Genomic DNA, 15476 nt, shown 5'->3' with positions numbered 1-15476 from the left:
AACGTTGCTGAACCCTTAGTCATCTCCCAGCATTGCCATGGCCATCCCACCAGTATACAAGATTGCACAACAAGACAGTATCCACAAACCAGGAGGCGGACTCTTAATCATCTTCAGGAACGCCATCAAATGTGCCACTTCCACAGAGCCAGACACACCCTTCATGGAACACATGCACGTCAGTCTCCAAACAAACAACAGTTTCACTCTGTAAGGCACCCTGGTCTACAGATGACAAGGACCATGAACAAACTTCAGCAGCCTCCTCTCAGACCTCATCATTCCCCTCACCATTATATCCAAGGCCTTCAGGAACAACATTAGATACATCTCCGCATCACCGCTCGCCAGGACTGACCACTCCATCATAGGATTCCAAATAATCACACCACAAGTCATAGCACCCTCCAGCATCACCCCTGCCAGACGGAACTGTAACAAAATAACAGAAGCTAACTGGTACAATACCCTCAACACAAATCCACCCAACACTACTCCAGTTTCAACAAATGGTTAGAAACCTGCGCAGATGCACTTTCGCCTATCAAAATTCAAAAACACCTTAGGACCAAAAGACATGCCACCTGGTACACAGATGAACAACGGGAATCCGAAAGATGCTACAAACAGTTGGTAAGAAAATGGAGCTCCATCCACAAAGCCAACAGTGGATCTACCTACAAAGCAGCACCTAGGCACTACCACCACCTCCTGAGAGACACCAAGAGAAGAGCCCTCACTAAAAGGATTGAGGCTAGCTCAATCAACGGCAAAAAGATCTTCTCCATCATCTAGGAGTTCACCACCCCAGAGGCCACAATCAGCCTCAAGTCATTCCCTCTCAGGAGCTATGTGACAACCTCTCTAACTCCTTTCACTGCAAAATTAAAAAGCTCTACAGAAACATAAAAAAAGAAGGATGTCATCACCAACCGGCTCATCACCAACCATGACACCCACCCAACCAACTGGTGAACATTCACTGAGGAAGATACCAAGGAAATCATGATAACAGTCCATTGTGGACTCCTACAGACCCATGCCCCTATCACAACTTCATCATGGAAGGACCCCTTATCAGCAAAAGCCTCACCCAAATCATCAACACCTCAATCAAAACACACACCTTCATAGAAGACTGGAAACATACAGCAGTCTTGGCCCTCCTCAAGAAGCCTTCGGCCAAATCCAGCACACTGAGCAACTCCCGACCCATCTCCCTACTCCCATACCAAGTCAAAGTGATACCAAAAACAATAAAGAAAACAACTGCTTACATTCATCTGGGGAAGAGTGAGCTTTTGTCAGGCCGGTTGCTGGAAGGGGAGCCTCCTGTTACTTCTGGGAGAAAGGAAGCGGTCATTGAAGCTGGCCATTTGATCTACGTGCACGTGGGGTAGAGCCACAGGTGTGCTATTACCACCGCTGAGGAATTCTAGTACCATACTCCTCCAGGCCAAGAGCAGCTGTGCTGAATATTCCTTACGGTTGAAATCCGCGCTACAGTCCCACTACAGTGGTATGGGGTGCGCCTGGATCAAGCCTGAGTCAAGGGTTGGCCCATCCTGAGCCGGTTCGGCGCACAGCAGCATGAGGAAGAGCCACCCTGGGGCCACCCTTTTCGATTTACTTGCCAGCCTACCTTTTCACAAATGCTGCCAATTCTAACTCCTTCACACACATGGACACACACAACTCTGCACAACAAAGGACCTGCATACCTCAACAGTCACTTGCACTACCACCAACCCAACAGACACCTGTGTTCTGCCTCACGTTCCCTCGCGCACACACCCACCCGCATCCGCTAAAACATGACCAGAGGCCTTGTCTTTTCCCACATTGTACCCAAAATGTGAACTGCCCTCCCACTTCACATTAGGGCCGCCTTCTTGCTTCTTGAATTCTGCAAGAAGCTGAAGACCTGGCTTCCCAACTAAATACCCCCCTCAACATATCTACTTCAGTGCCTGGATATCCATTCGGGTAATAAGCCATGCTCTACAAATCGAGATCACAGAACATAACAAAATGTAACATCATTGTATATAATATTGTTTTATGTCATGTATTTGTATAAAATATTGTTTTTAATTAGTTTCATAGATACTACTTATTTTAGTACTGTAAGCTATTAGTATTATAATAATATTTGTGCTTATTCTGTTTTAGTATATGATATTTCATTTTATTTTCATTAGAATTTGTTAATTTAGCTGAGGGTCGTTGGTTTGTAAGGGACTATGATGGGAAGATTACTAAAATGTAATTTGTTTATTATTTATAATTACATTTATGTAATGACATTTTTTTAATTTTTATTCATATAAATTAGTTAATTGATTGTTATTTTAATTATGTTTTGATTTGAATTAATTGATGATTGGATAATCAGTGTATTTGATTATTAAATTGTGTTAATTCTATATTGTTTTTAGTTGTAAGTATGTATTTAATCATTATTTTAATATTTATAATTTCTAAATGTTATATTATTATGAATTGTAATTCATTTGCATTGTCAGTGTTCCATTTCTAGGGCTGTTGAGATTGAAGTGTAAGTGTTTTAATTTAAAATACTTTTAACATTTACATTTTTTAATTGTAATATAAAATGTGAATTTGTCAAAATGAATTGAATTTGTTTTATGTTTAATTAATAAATGTAATATGGTAAATATGCATGACATATTGTATATATTTAAATGCTTCAGTTAACAAATTTATGAGTGGGAATAGTAAATCAGATGCCTCAAAAGACCAACAGTTTCCCTACTTTTACTTTATGTTGGAGTGGGAATAGAAAAATAAACCACTCCAAGGTCAAACACTTTCAGATTGGAGGGTGAATAGTAAATATTCACATACCAGCAGCAGCGAGGGGGGACAAACATCCTCTCACCATCTCCGTGAGGGCAACGGCCAGCGTTGAGGGAACCTATCTGCCGTGAGGGGGAACGGTGAGCGGAGAATCGCCGGACTGCATCTCCCACTCACCCCTGCGACCGCAGCAACGTAGCACAGCGCGCCGGAGGTGCATAAAACCACCTTCAGCCTCCCGCAGCCCAGGCTAAGGGCGGGCCCATCTGTGCCTGTCAGGGGCCCGGAAGAGGCCGGGCTGGGCCACCCTACTGACATCCCATATCAGCCGTGCCTTGCAGTGGTGAGTGGGGCATTATACTAGTTCCATGTCTGGGGCTGCTAACGTCATGGGCAAACGCAACTTTACTCCAGCACTGCGCAACACCACTTCCATAGATAGTATGCTGGAGAGAGCAGTTAGCATTGTCAGCACTGAAATCGGGCTAACTGAGAGGCGCCTGTCCCTGGGCCTAACAAAATCCCATCTTCCTCTACAAACTGAGAATACTGATAACAGTGACTCTCAACCAATGTTGCCCACACAAGTTGATCATAGTTTACATTTACCAGCCCGAGAAAGCGTACTGGGCGCTGGGGAATCGAGGACATTGGACATATTGGGGCAATGGAGGATTTTGCATCTATGGGTTGCTCTAGGGACACTCTTGTATCAGCAATTGTGAATGTATCCCCGACCCCAGAAGTTTCCAGGGCAACAAGGAAAAGGAAATCAGCTAAGCTGGTTTGTTCTAAACGGAAACAACCTCCACGTTCGAATTCCCAACGCACTGCGTTAACTACATGGATCCAGGGTTCGACAGCTCCAGCCGACTTAGTATCAGCTAGCGCCTCGGTTGATCTAACACCTTCAGAGACATTAAATTACTCTGCATATACTCAAACTGAATCTACACCGACACCTTTTTCTAATCTTACACTTGGGGATACTGCCATTGATATTATCATAGATTCAATGTATGATGGAGTTAAAGCGCTCTTAGATAAGAATTTTGCTACTTTATGGAAGCGTTTAGACCGTTTAGAATCTTTAACTAGGGAGGAGGAGCTTTGCGCGCATCCGTGATGGCCGCGTGAGCACAGGGCTCCCGAGGACCCTCGCTGCCTCCCGCATTTATCCTGTCCAATATCCTGATCTGATGGAAGATCATTGAAGACACAACCCGGCTGATGTACTAGCAGGTTTTTCGATCGAAATCGGACGCAGGGTCCCCGAGCTTTGCCGTCTTGAACTTTGCGGCCTTCTCCACGGACCAGCCTGGACCTTGAGTGGTGGCAGTGCCCGGGTCGTAATTCAACAACAACGGCTCGAGGAGATCGGCCCTCGGCCTCACTTCACTTTCGGTTTCGTTTCTCCGGCGCACTGCCTCATATATGCGGTGTGTCTGTTGATCGGACTGATGCCAACTCATTGAGTTTCGAGCAGACGACTGTTTGGCTGTGGTCTCCACTTGGCTCAACTTGGTCTCCTGTGTTCCCGTGTGTGACTTTTACGGAGCCATTTGGACCAGATCCCAAGCCTCCCTCCGGGGCACCCGACTCGCCATGACGGGCAAACCTGAGGGTGAGAAACGGAAGGTTAAGACCACCATCCGGGGAGGTTCTACCCAGACGAACGTCATGGATCGCTATACGCTTTCTAAAGGATCCCCCGGTGGCGCACCTAAGACCCGGGAGGAGGTTGTCGATGATCCTGCTGTGTTGGCGGACTTAACACTACAAGACGTGATGGGCGCCATTGCTGGGATACAATCCTCTATTGGCCAACAATATGAAGCCCTGGCTCTGAAGTTGGACACGGTGGCTATCGATGTCAACCTCATTCGCACTGACTTAGCCAAGACGAATGAGAAAGTGAAGTCATTAGACCTGAAGACATCCAGCCTCACCACGGACGTGTCCGACTTGCAAATGGAAGTGCGCAACTTAAGATCTGCCAATGACTTTTTTGCTTGTCGCTTGGAGGATTTTGAAGGCAGTGCGCGGCGCAATAACGTGCGTATTATTGGGGTCCCGGAAGAATCTAGTCCACTCGCCATTGATCTTCGAGTGGAGGACCTCATTCTAAATCATCTGGCTCCTAAGGGCCTAAGCAAATTTTTTGCCATCGAACGTGCGCACAGAGTGCCAGGGGGACAAGCGAAGCCTGGTTCCCCTCCCCGTCCTATTATTGCACGGATCTTCAATTTTAGAGATCGCGACGCCATTTTGCAGGCGGCACGGACAAGCGGCCCTACGCAGTTCGAAAACGCTGCTGTGAATTTTTATCTAGACTTTTCTCAGTCGGTCCAGAAACAACGTATGGGATTTCAAGGTGTGAAAAGGCGACTAAGGGACATGGAACTAAAATATGCTATGTTATTCCCGGCCCGACTACGTGTTGAGTACGACAATCGAACATTTTTCTTTGTCGGGCCTGAGGAAGTGAGTGATTGGTTGGACACTTTGCCGACACGCCGCGCTGGCCAAGAGCATGCTGGTGGTGCGGAAGGGGGACTGATGGACCAAGAATGACTATGGTGACTGTGTCCGAAACCATTTTCAGCGTGATCAGCCGGAGTTTCACTGACTTTCTTTGATCATTCCATTCGTATCCTCGGAGGTAGCGGGGATGGCGGGACCCTTTCCTCCTCTGGGGTTTTCTTTGTGTAGATTAGTTCATGTTTGTCTTTGCTAGGGCGACAGGCACACTGCAAATTGGGGTGGCTTTTGAGTCGGTGCAGGGGTGCAGGGTGGGGGGAAGTTGTGTTGGGAATCTTGGGGGGAGGGAGGGACAAGTTCAGGGATTGTTTGTTTTTTCTTTTTCAAGGCAAGGTACTTTCATTATCATTGACGTTTGTGTGATGCTCGTTTTGCGATGGGAGTTCATTTTGGATTTGGATGGGGGTAGAGGGTTGAAGGTATTATGCTGGAATGTGAATGGGTTGGGTGATCGCATAAAGAGAGGGGTGGTTATGCAGCTGTTGCGGCACCTTTCGCCTGATGTCGTACTGTTACAAGAGACGCATTTGATAGGGAACACTTGTCAGGCTCTTAATAGAAGGGGTTATCGTCTGGCTGCCCATTCGGGATTTACGTCTAGTTCTAGAGGAGTGGGTATTTTGCTTAAGGTTTCCCTCCCCCTCGAAGTTGATGATATGATCCTCGATGCCAGGGGTCGATATGTTGCACTAGTCGGGCGGTGGGAGGGAAAGCCAATCTTGTTGGTGTCAGTTTATGTCCCCCCGGGCTTACAATCCACGACATTTACGGACCTGGGGCGGATGGTTCTGGGTCTCCCCGAGGGTGTTTTGATACTGGGTGGTGATTTTAACTCCGTCGTTTCTGGCAGGATCGATCGCTATCCCCAAGAGATCTTCCTTCTGCACAATCCTGGTTAGGCGACTTGCTGGAAACCCTGGGCCTCATAGACTGTTGGAGACTAATGCACCCAGAGCAAACACAGTTTACTTTCCACTCGGGAGCTTATGGCAGTCTTTCTCGATTAGATTACATCCTGATACCGGTGGCACTGTCCCCCTCGATTGGAGAGGTTAGACACCTGGCCCGGGGCATATCGGACCATTCCCCTATTTGGTTTCATTTTAATCTTAGCATCGGGGCCGAAGGCAGGGTGGCTCCGATTAACCCATGGTATCTTCTCAACCCCAAGACGCGCACTGAATTGATTAAATCATTTGATTTGTATTTTGCTGAAAATGTTGGTTCTGTATCATCACCTGTCTCGTTGTGGGAAGCTTTTAAGACTGTGATCAGGGGACAGGCATTGTCTTTGGTGGGGTGTGCTAAGAAATGTAAGAACGAGGCAGTTGTTCAGCTCGAAACTGAAATCACAGACCTGGAGACTGCATTGGAGCGGGGGGTATCTCGAGAAGCCTTACATGTCCTCCGCCTTAAACAACTAGAATATAAAACTTTGGTTACTGATGCGGCAAAGACGATGAGTAGGGAACAGCAGGGACGGCTCTATGACGTGGGTGATAAAGCAGGGAAATTGATTGCCTGGCTGGACAGAAGGGAGAGAGCGAATCGAGTGGTTCTGGTGATTGAAACGTGTGATGGTGTGAGTGTAACTGATCCAGTTGACATTGTTGAATGCTTTGCTGAGTATTTTCGAGAGGTATATACTTCGGTGTCCTACAGGCCTGAAGGGGATTCGCACTTGTTGCTTCGGGACATAGCGCTCCCGTGTTTGTCCGACTCGGAGCGTGATTGCCTGGATGCCACGCCCTCGGTGGATGAAGTGGCTCTCGCGCTGCACTCCCTTCGCTCTGGCAAGGCTCTGGGTCCCAATGGCCTTCCTGTGGAACTGTATAAGTTACGCCCTGATACTTTAGCTCCTCATCTACGTGCTATGTTTTTGGCTGCGCGAGACAATGGCTCCCTCCATAGAGATCAGCGTCTTGCGACCATTGTGGTGATCCATAAGGAGGGTAAACCGCGGGATCGTTGCTCGTCTTATAGACTCATTTCGCTCTTAAATGCGGAGCCCAAGATCCTCGCCAAGTTGCTTGCTAATCATTTGATTACGGTTATCGGCGACTTGATTCATCCGGATCAATCCGGTTTTATCCCGCACCGTAACACTGCACTAAATTTATGACGTCTGCATGGTGTTCTCGCGAGGGCCCCGACTCTGCGTGAACCGGCCATCTTGGCGTCCTTGGACGCCACAATGGCCTTTGATACAATCGAGTGGTCTTATCTCTGGGCGGTACTCGCCAAGTTTGGTTTCGGCGCCGGTTTTATTGGTTGGGTCAAACTCCTGTATGAAACACCACTTGCCCAGGTGGTGGTTAATGGCCGCGTCTCCGTGCCTTTTACTCGAGGTAGGGGCACGCGACAGGGCTGTCCGTTGTCCCCGCTCCTTTTTGCTCTGGCGTTGGAGCCTCTTGCTGCTTGGCTGCGGTGGGAGCCCTCGCTGAAGGGTATACGCTGGACGCCGGAATTTGAGGATCGCATTTCCTTATACGCGGATGATATTTTATTGTATCTTACCTCTCCCCAAAAATCGCTTAATGTGTTGTTTGACGTACTTACCTCCTTTGGGAAGAACTCGGGCCTCATCATTAATTGGTCGAAGCCCTGCATTTATGTACTCGCGGGTGATGTCCCTCATTTACCACGGGGCTGTCCCATCCAGCTGTCGCAATCTGGCTTTAAGTACCTGGGTGTGTTTATCTCTATGGATCCGGCGGTTCGCTACGAACGTAATTTGCTTCCCCCACTTCAGCGGCTACGCTTCGATGTAGCGCGTTGGCGTAAATTACCGTTGTCTCCACTAGGGCCTGCGGCCCTTTTTAAGATGATGTCCCTACCTCGGTTCCTATATGCCCTCCAGAATAGTCCTGATGTCATCCCGTCGACGTATTTTCGGGAAATAGAATCGTTACAGAGGCAACTAATATGGGACGGACGTTCGCGTATAGCTCTTCCGAAATTGACACTCCCCTGGTATATTGGCGGTATAGCGCTCCAGGTTATTCGTAGGTATTATTGGGCTTCCCACCTTGCGGCTATCAACCACGGGATGTATGGCCCGGCGTTGAACCCAGCATTTGAAATGGACAAATGGCTGCTCTCGGGGGGTGATTACTATAGGGCACTTTATTCGGGACCCTCCCGTTCACAACTCACGGGACCTACCGCTATAACTGTGCGAGTATGGCATAGCGCATCGGCGGCTATGGGCTGGAGTGATAAATTAACGGGTGCCACACCGCTCTGTGCCTCTGCGAAGTTGGGTAGCCTCTGGAGGACGAAGGGATTTGATAAGTGGGACGTGATCGGTATAAGTAAAGTGCGTGATCTCTGGGTTAAAGGAAAGGTCTGCAAACAGAGTATAAGCTGAGTGACAGGGAGAGATTTTGTTACATCCAGGTGCGTCATGCTCTGAATTCTGTGTTGCCAGTGGGTAGTGCTGGTCCGGATTCCTCCCCCCTCGAAGACCGTATACTAGACGGCTATGTGCCGGATAGCACTATCTCACTGTTCTACAAAAAAATTATTAATCATAGATTGGGTCTGCTTGATCGCCTTCGTGAGGCCTGGATTGCTGATGGTATTGAACTAGATGCTGAGGATTGGCAGTCCGCGATCTCCTCTCCCAAGGAGGTGGCGATTCCGGCCCGCCTACGTCTGGTCCAACTCAAGATCCTCCACAGAATCTATGTCACTGGCCCCCGTCTAATTCATATGGGTTTTTCTACAGATGGCATGTGTCGGCGTGGGTGTGGTCTCCTTGGCACCTATCTTCACATCCTTTGGGAATGCCCTGAGGTGGTGCGATTCTGGTAACGTATACATGAGATTATGGATGATGTCACGGGTGTTGTTATGATGCCGGAAGCCCGGCAATGCTTATTGAATGTATGGGGTCCGAATGAATATGACGTGTCACAGCTTCGGTGGGTAACCTTGGCCAATATGGTTGCGAAGAGAGATATTGCCCAGTTGTGGGGATCCCCGAGACCGCCTACAGTGACTGCTTGGAAAGAGAGTCTGGACTGGTGCATGTTTCGAGAGAAAACAGTGTATATTGCAAGAGGCAGACCCCGAAAATGGGGGAAGATTTGGACTCCTTGGAACACATACCGTGCAGATATTTGTACACCCCCGCTCACCGCCTCCCAGAGTCCTCCTCAGTCACCCTGACCTACATCCCTTCCAGCTGTGAAATGCTGTACTGTTCTTATGCAACTCTGCCTGTGCCTCCCTCCCCTCATCTGTATTCAAAGAATTTTCTTCTCCTGTTAACATGTGTCTCCCGTCCTCCTCGGGCACATATCTAATGTCTGTATTCATATTGTACTGCCTTGTTTGTTTGTTTGATGTTTTGTTCCTTTGTGTTTCAAATAATAAAAAGTTACAAAAAAAACCAAACAAAATAGAATCTTTAACTAATAAGTTAAATTCGCCCAATAAGGCATCCAAGCACTCATCTTTACAGGTTAGCACTTATAAAAAACAGATCTTGAGTGATGGAATTCCGAAAGATCCTAAAGATCAACAGGGGACTATAACCTCCTCACAGCCTCTTGTCTCTTGTGACACCTGTCGTAAATTTAAAGATTACATCCCCCTTAAACCTCACCCGACTCTGTTAATACCCAAAACTTAGCCTTAACCACCACACTTCATCCATCTAGCCAAATTGTCGACCAAGCTCTTCCTATAGCTTACGCCAATATTGTTAGTAACAATGCTAGCGGGTATGCTGAGTCAACTAAAGATGTTTTAAATTTACCGCCAGCAGCCTGTCCGTATGGCCTGATTCTCACAGGGGTGCCCCCATTAGAAAAGAATAAATCTGAGTCTTGGGACCAACTACGGAATAAAAGTATTGACTGGCTGGCTAAACATAAAGGGTATAGGAGGTTTAACACAAATGATATCATAATGGTATGTAGCGTTGGTTGGGTTGGACCGTCAGAAAAGACCATTGAGGGAGATTGCATTGTTATTCATTTTCGACGACCAACACTTGATGGCAAAGGAGATTAATTGCTCCCTACCTACAAATATTTGGACATTGCCTCTTGGCTTCTTTTACAGACCAAACTCCGAGCAGCAATTTTCAATTACCCCTTCATATCTGCTTGCAAATAGGTTCTCTGCCCTCTCTGATCTTGATAGCTTAGATTGACCGTCATCTATATAAAAATCCACTGAAATTGCCCCTTTGACACCCATGTTGGCTATCTCAGTAAATATACCGTTACGCGCTTCAACACTACCAAGTGTCTTGATCACACAAGATTACACAAGATTACAGTATAGTCGGGACGTGCTTACATAGGTAATAGACATAGAAGAGGCACGTAGTTCCTGTATCTGACGTCAAAAGTGTCTGACATCTTAGAATGGTTAAAGTGCATCATGAGGTAGCAATAAACGATATGTATTTACATTTTGGACAAGACTCAACTAATTCACTGTTGTAACCAGATGGCTTGAATTGTAAAAACATTACAGTAATTCCTTTTTGCACCATTAGGATTTGTACATGGAATCTAAACATAATGAACAGGACATTAACAGCGAGAAATATCGATTCACGTATTAATGTGGTTAAGTATGTCTCTAAATTGCAAGAATTCTGCAAGAACCTTAGAGATAACCACCCTCAAAGATGTCGGACTGGAAAGTGGGAGAAGTGCGAAGGATCACATGCAGAGCCCAACAGGGCAGGCTGGCTGATGGTAAAAAGTGAAAACGGGCCTGTGCCTTCCTTCAGTGATCATCATCTCGAACATTTCAAGCAGACTAGTGCCCATAAAAAACCCTTTCCTAATGACTGTAGATGTATAGGTAACTGAAAAGCCCAATGGCTAGTAGATGGAGGCCTCTAAATCGTGCCCACCCAAAACAACCCAGATATTACGTGACAAAAATATTAACCAAGAAAAGTGCTCAATTTACAGAAACAGTTTCGTATCTTAAACGAAGTGCAGTGTCCATCTCCATGAAAAAAAGGGTAGGGAGCACATGTGCATTCAAAAAAGTGAAAGTGTCGGGTCCCTTCCTTCCCTCCTAAAAGACAATCAGACAGAAAAAGACAAATTAAAATCAATGCATTAAAAACAAGATCATACCACATTTGCTGCATACAGTTACTAATTTGCACAAACTGAATTAAATTCTCATGGAGGTGGGTTGCTAATTCTTCATCCAAATTTTGTCCACCCGGGAATCTAGTCTCGAGCTCCATTATCCACTTAGATTATTTCTTTCTCAATGCAAGTTCCCTATTCCCCACTCTCTTGCCTACATGAATCTGTTCGATTGCATAGTACCTGAGAAGGGAGTTGTTGGACTGGTGTTTTTCATGGAAATGACGGGCAATGGGATAGTGTGGGTCAATATTGGTAATGGCTCTTAGATGTTCTTGAACTCGTTTCTTGACCATACATACAGTGCTTCCTACATAACGTAGTTTGCAAGGACATTCTAACACATATACTGTGAAATTACTGCTACATGTCAGAAATTGTCCTATGATAAGTACCGTGATCAAGCTATCTGGTATAGCGAAACGCGTCAGTTGTCTCCGTGTACCTTTTGCCAAATGAATTAAACAAGAAGATTTGGGAACTAAGCAGCCTGTGAGTGCGTGTCATTTAATCTTCATCAGGAAATTGTTGGGAAATATATATATATATATACATAGAATGTGTAGTTAAGAATAATAAAGCATTACTTACTTGTATATACCTACCTTCATGATACTGGAGTTGTTGATATTTTGGCTACAATAATTTCATAGGACAATAATTCTGTTCTCGTTATTCTGAAATACAACCATCAACACAAGGCCAGCTTTCTTTCAATAAGTTAATTCATGGATCATTAATACCATTGTCATGTAATAGTACTTTACATTTTTTGTCTAGTAATTTAAATCGCTCTCACAACAAATGCCGTTTATCATATTTCACTGGAACGTGATCCTTATTTCATACCAATGTCTTTCCTTCAAGGCTTACAGCTGGAAAATTCAATGAGGATTCGCGTAGAACCTGGTTTATTTGAGTGGACGAAATGGGTCTCGGGGACTACACTGCCTGCCTGGCTATCCCCAGCAGAGCTAACTGCAGCAAATTTAAGTGTTGATACAACATACAGGTAAAAAGTAATTATTTCCGAAATGCAATTTTTGCATCAAAAGAAGCAATGTAAAAAAAGTTATAGTTTTATTAATAAATCAAATATTTTCTCGCTACACATGGATTTTGCCTTCACAAACAGTCTTATTTTACTTCGTTGCTCATAAATACACACATAAAGTTTCAACTTCCTAGATTTGGAATACAGCTACTTTAAAGTAGGTCAGACAAATGAATACAAATAAACATTATTCTCATAGTTATTTGCTTAGCATAGAATCTAAAATTAGCACAATTAACGAAATATATTATATTTTTCTTCAAATCTCTCCAATAGTTTTCTAAAATCTGCAAAGAAGCCCAAAAGAGCCTTTGATCTGTACCACTATCGCTCATACTCACTGTTGTTCTGCGTTTTATTGTTCCGTATTCTTCTGAAGTGTGGCTCAATGGTTAGAGCGGCAGACCCTGATGCAGAGGTCTAGCCCGGGAACAGGGTTCAATTCCCGCCTCAGCGGGTCTTGGGCTCAAAATTCCACGGACCTGATAATTATCGCCTCGGTGCCTATTCCAATCATGGAGTCCCACTCTGCAACTCTGGGCAATAGCTTGCTTAATCTCCACAACGGCCCCCACAACGCTAAGGATGCCTGGCCTCCACCTTGGGGGTGCCCAGGAGTGGACACCTCACAGGGAAAGCCAGGATGGGTTCCACAGCAGTATTCGTACAAGCTCCTTGAGACCCTTGCGGGTGAGTAGTGCGCTATACAAGTATCAATTTACATTTACATTTACATTCTGTATAACTCTCATGGAAATCCAAAATTGTATCAATATCACCAGTTCAGTTTCCCATAACCGAACTAGCCGCCCCTCACATTGGCCACAGTTCACTGAGACTGTCAGAAATATGCCAGGTTGAAACTTGTTTTAGACTTACATATTTCTGAGTATTCATTTTTAAAACGTTTGTCATAAAATAGGCATGAAGGTTTCATCCAGGCTTAAGCAATATTAAATCATTCAGGCCTGCTTCCTGGAGTTAGGTTCTGACTTAACATAATCTTAAACCTGCAAAATTCTTTGTTCATCAAGCCCATTATATGCAAAAAGCGTGTATTTGCTCAGACATTTGCTGTGTTGATCTGACATTTTTAAAATAGAGAGAATTTGAGGGGGGACATTTAATAACAGTTCTGAACAATCTACATAACCATTTTCATATTAAGGATTTTAGAAAAAGATCATTTAGGCCAGTTCTAGTGAAGTCATCATGAGCTGAATTTGAATATTAAAAACAAAATATCAAAACCAACATGGCCCAAGACCGAACTGAACTTTATATCTTGATTTTGAGAGCATATAATGATCTAAGGTTGAAATTGTGAAGAACTAGTGAAGAATTAGTGAATCTTGCATAAGAAACTCCACATTGAAAACATAGTTTGTGCATGAAAGCCATTCATCTGCATCTACCGCCGTGGGATCGCTAAATTAAAAATACTTCAGCAGTAAATTATGTGTGGTGCACATACATGCATTATCAACAAGTAGCTAAAGGAGAATTCAAAGCTGTTGAGTGGAACACATGCATTAAGTCACAGCTAATCAATCAGGGCATATTCCAGGCCATCTGGTTGTGCCCACTAAGCCAAGCTAAGTACTCTCTGAACAAGAACACAACACAAGCAAACAAAGATAGTGTTATACACAAAAGATCCTCTGAGCCAGGTGTATAAATAGGATAGTTTTATTCAAGTTGAGTTGCAGGTTAAGTTCTTAAGATGTAAAGGTAAAAACCCCACCAGGAGTGACTTCCCTGTCGCTCAGCCTGCCTGCCACCAACTGCCAGTTAACACACAGGCCAAGCCCCCAACGTTCCACGATGTCACCAAGAATTCTAGCAATGACACCATGTGAGCCACAGGGAAATCCCAGCCAGGGAAAAGAGACATAGATCAAATATAACACATCTCCTTTCTTTAGGCAAATTACAAAAGTGAAATTAGAGTAAGCAACATCAACATCAGTGTACACATCAACATCAATGTACACCATACTTTCTGAAAATAAAGCATTTACATTGCAAAAGAAAATATTGACATTACATTCTCAGATAATTAGTCCATCCCCCTCCCTTGGGAAACACAACACAACATAACCACCTTGAGGACTAATATTGGGACAAAGAATGCCCCACAAGCTATATGTAACAGGGTACAAACCACCCCGTGAACTAAAATGTAGTACTTTCTTCTCCGTCACCACATATGTAACAGGGCACACACCACCCCATGAACTAAAACCGGAGTACATTCTGCTCCGCCACCAAACATGTAACAGGGTACACACCACCCTGTGAACTAAAATTGGAGAACTTTCTGCTCCGTCACCACATATGTTTAACAGGCTACTCACCACCCCGTGAACTAAAACCGGAGTACATTCTGCTCCGCCACCAAACATGTAACAGGGTACACACCACCCTGTGAACTAAAATTGGAGTACATTTTGCTCCGCCACTAAACATGTAACAGGGTACGCACGACCTCGTGAACTAAATTGGAGTACTTTTCGCTCCGTAACAGGGTACACATCACCCCGTGAACCATCATTGGGACACACATAGGCCCACAATCAAACATGTAACAGGGTACACACCACCCTGTGAACTAAAATTGGGGCACACATTGCCCCACAACCAAACATGTAACAGGGTACATATCACCCTGTGAAGAAAAATTGGAGCACTTATCACTCCATAACCAATATGTAACAGGATACATATCATCTTGTGAACCAATATTGGGACAAAAACTGCTCCATAACCTATATATAACAGGTAATCACCACTCAATGAAACATATTATCATGCAACAACTATGGAAACTTAGCACCCACCAGCCCAACATAACCATAACAGGTTACCAGAAAGCAGACACAATTTGAGTATGGAAAGTGCAGGATACATATAATGAGGACATAATACCT

At 44.9% G+C, this 15476-nt stretch overlaps 1 protein-coding gene across 1 annotated transcript in view; it reads left to right on the top strand.

Annotated features, from left to right (window-relative positions):
• Nucleotides 1–15476, top strand: part of UBASH3B (ubiquitin associated and SH3 domain containing B) — a 764382-nt gene that overhangs the window by 590093 nt on the left and 158813 nt on the right. Inside the window, exon 11 of the mRNA XM_078681838.1 lies at nucleotides 12360–12504. Within this exon, the coding sequence (XP_078537964.1) occupies nucleotides 12360–12504 (145 nt within the window). The remainder of the gene's footprint in view (nucleotides 1–12359; nucleotides 12505–15476) is intronic.

The sequence above is a fragment of the Lissotriton helveticus genome, chromosome 3_1 (genome assembly GCF_964261635.1).
Source record: "Lissotriton helveticus chromosome 3_1, aLisHel1.1, whole genome shotgun sequence".
Taxonomy (NCBI): Eukaryota; Metazoa; Chordata; class Amphibia; order Caudata; family Salamandridae; genus Lissotriton; species Lissotriton helveticus.
The sequence above is the reverse complement of the archived record's forward strand: the minus strand, read 5'-3'. Positions and strand labels throughout refer to the sequence as shown.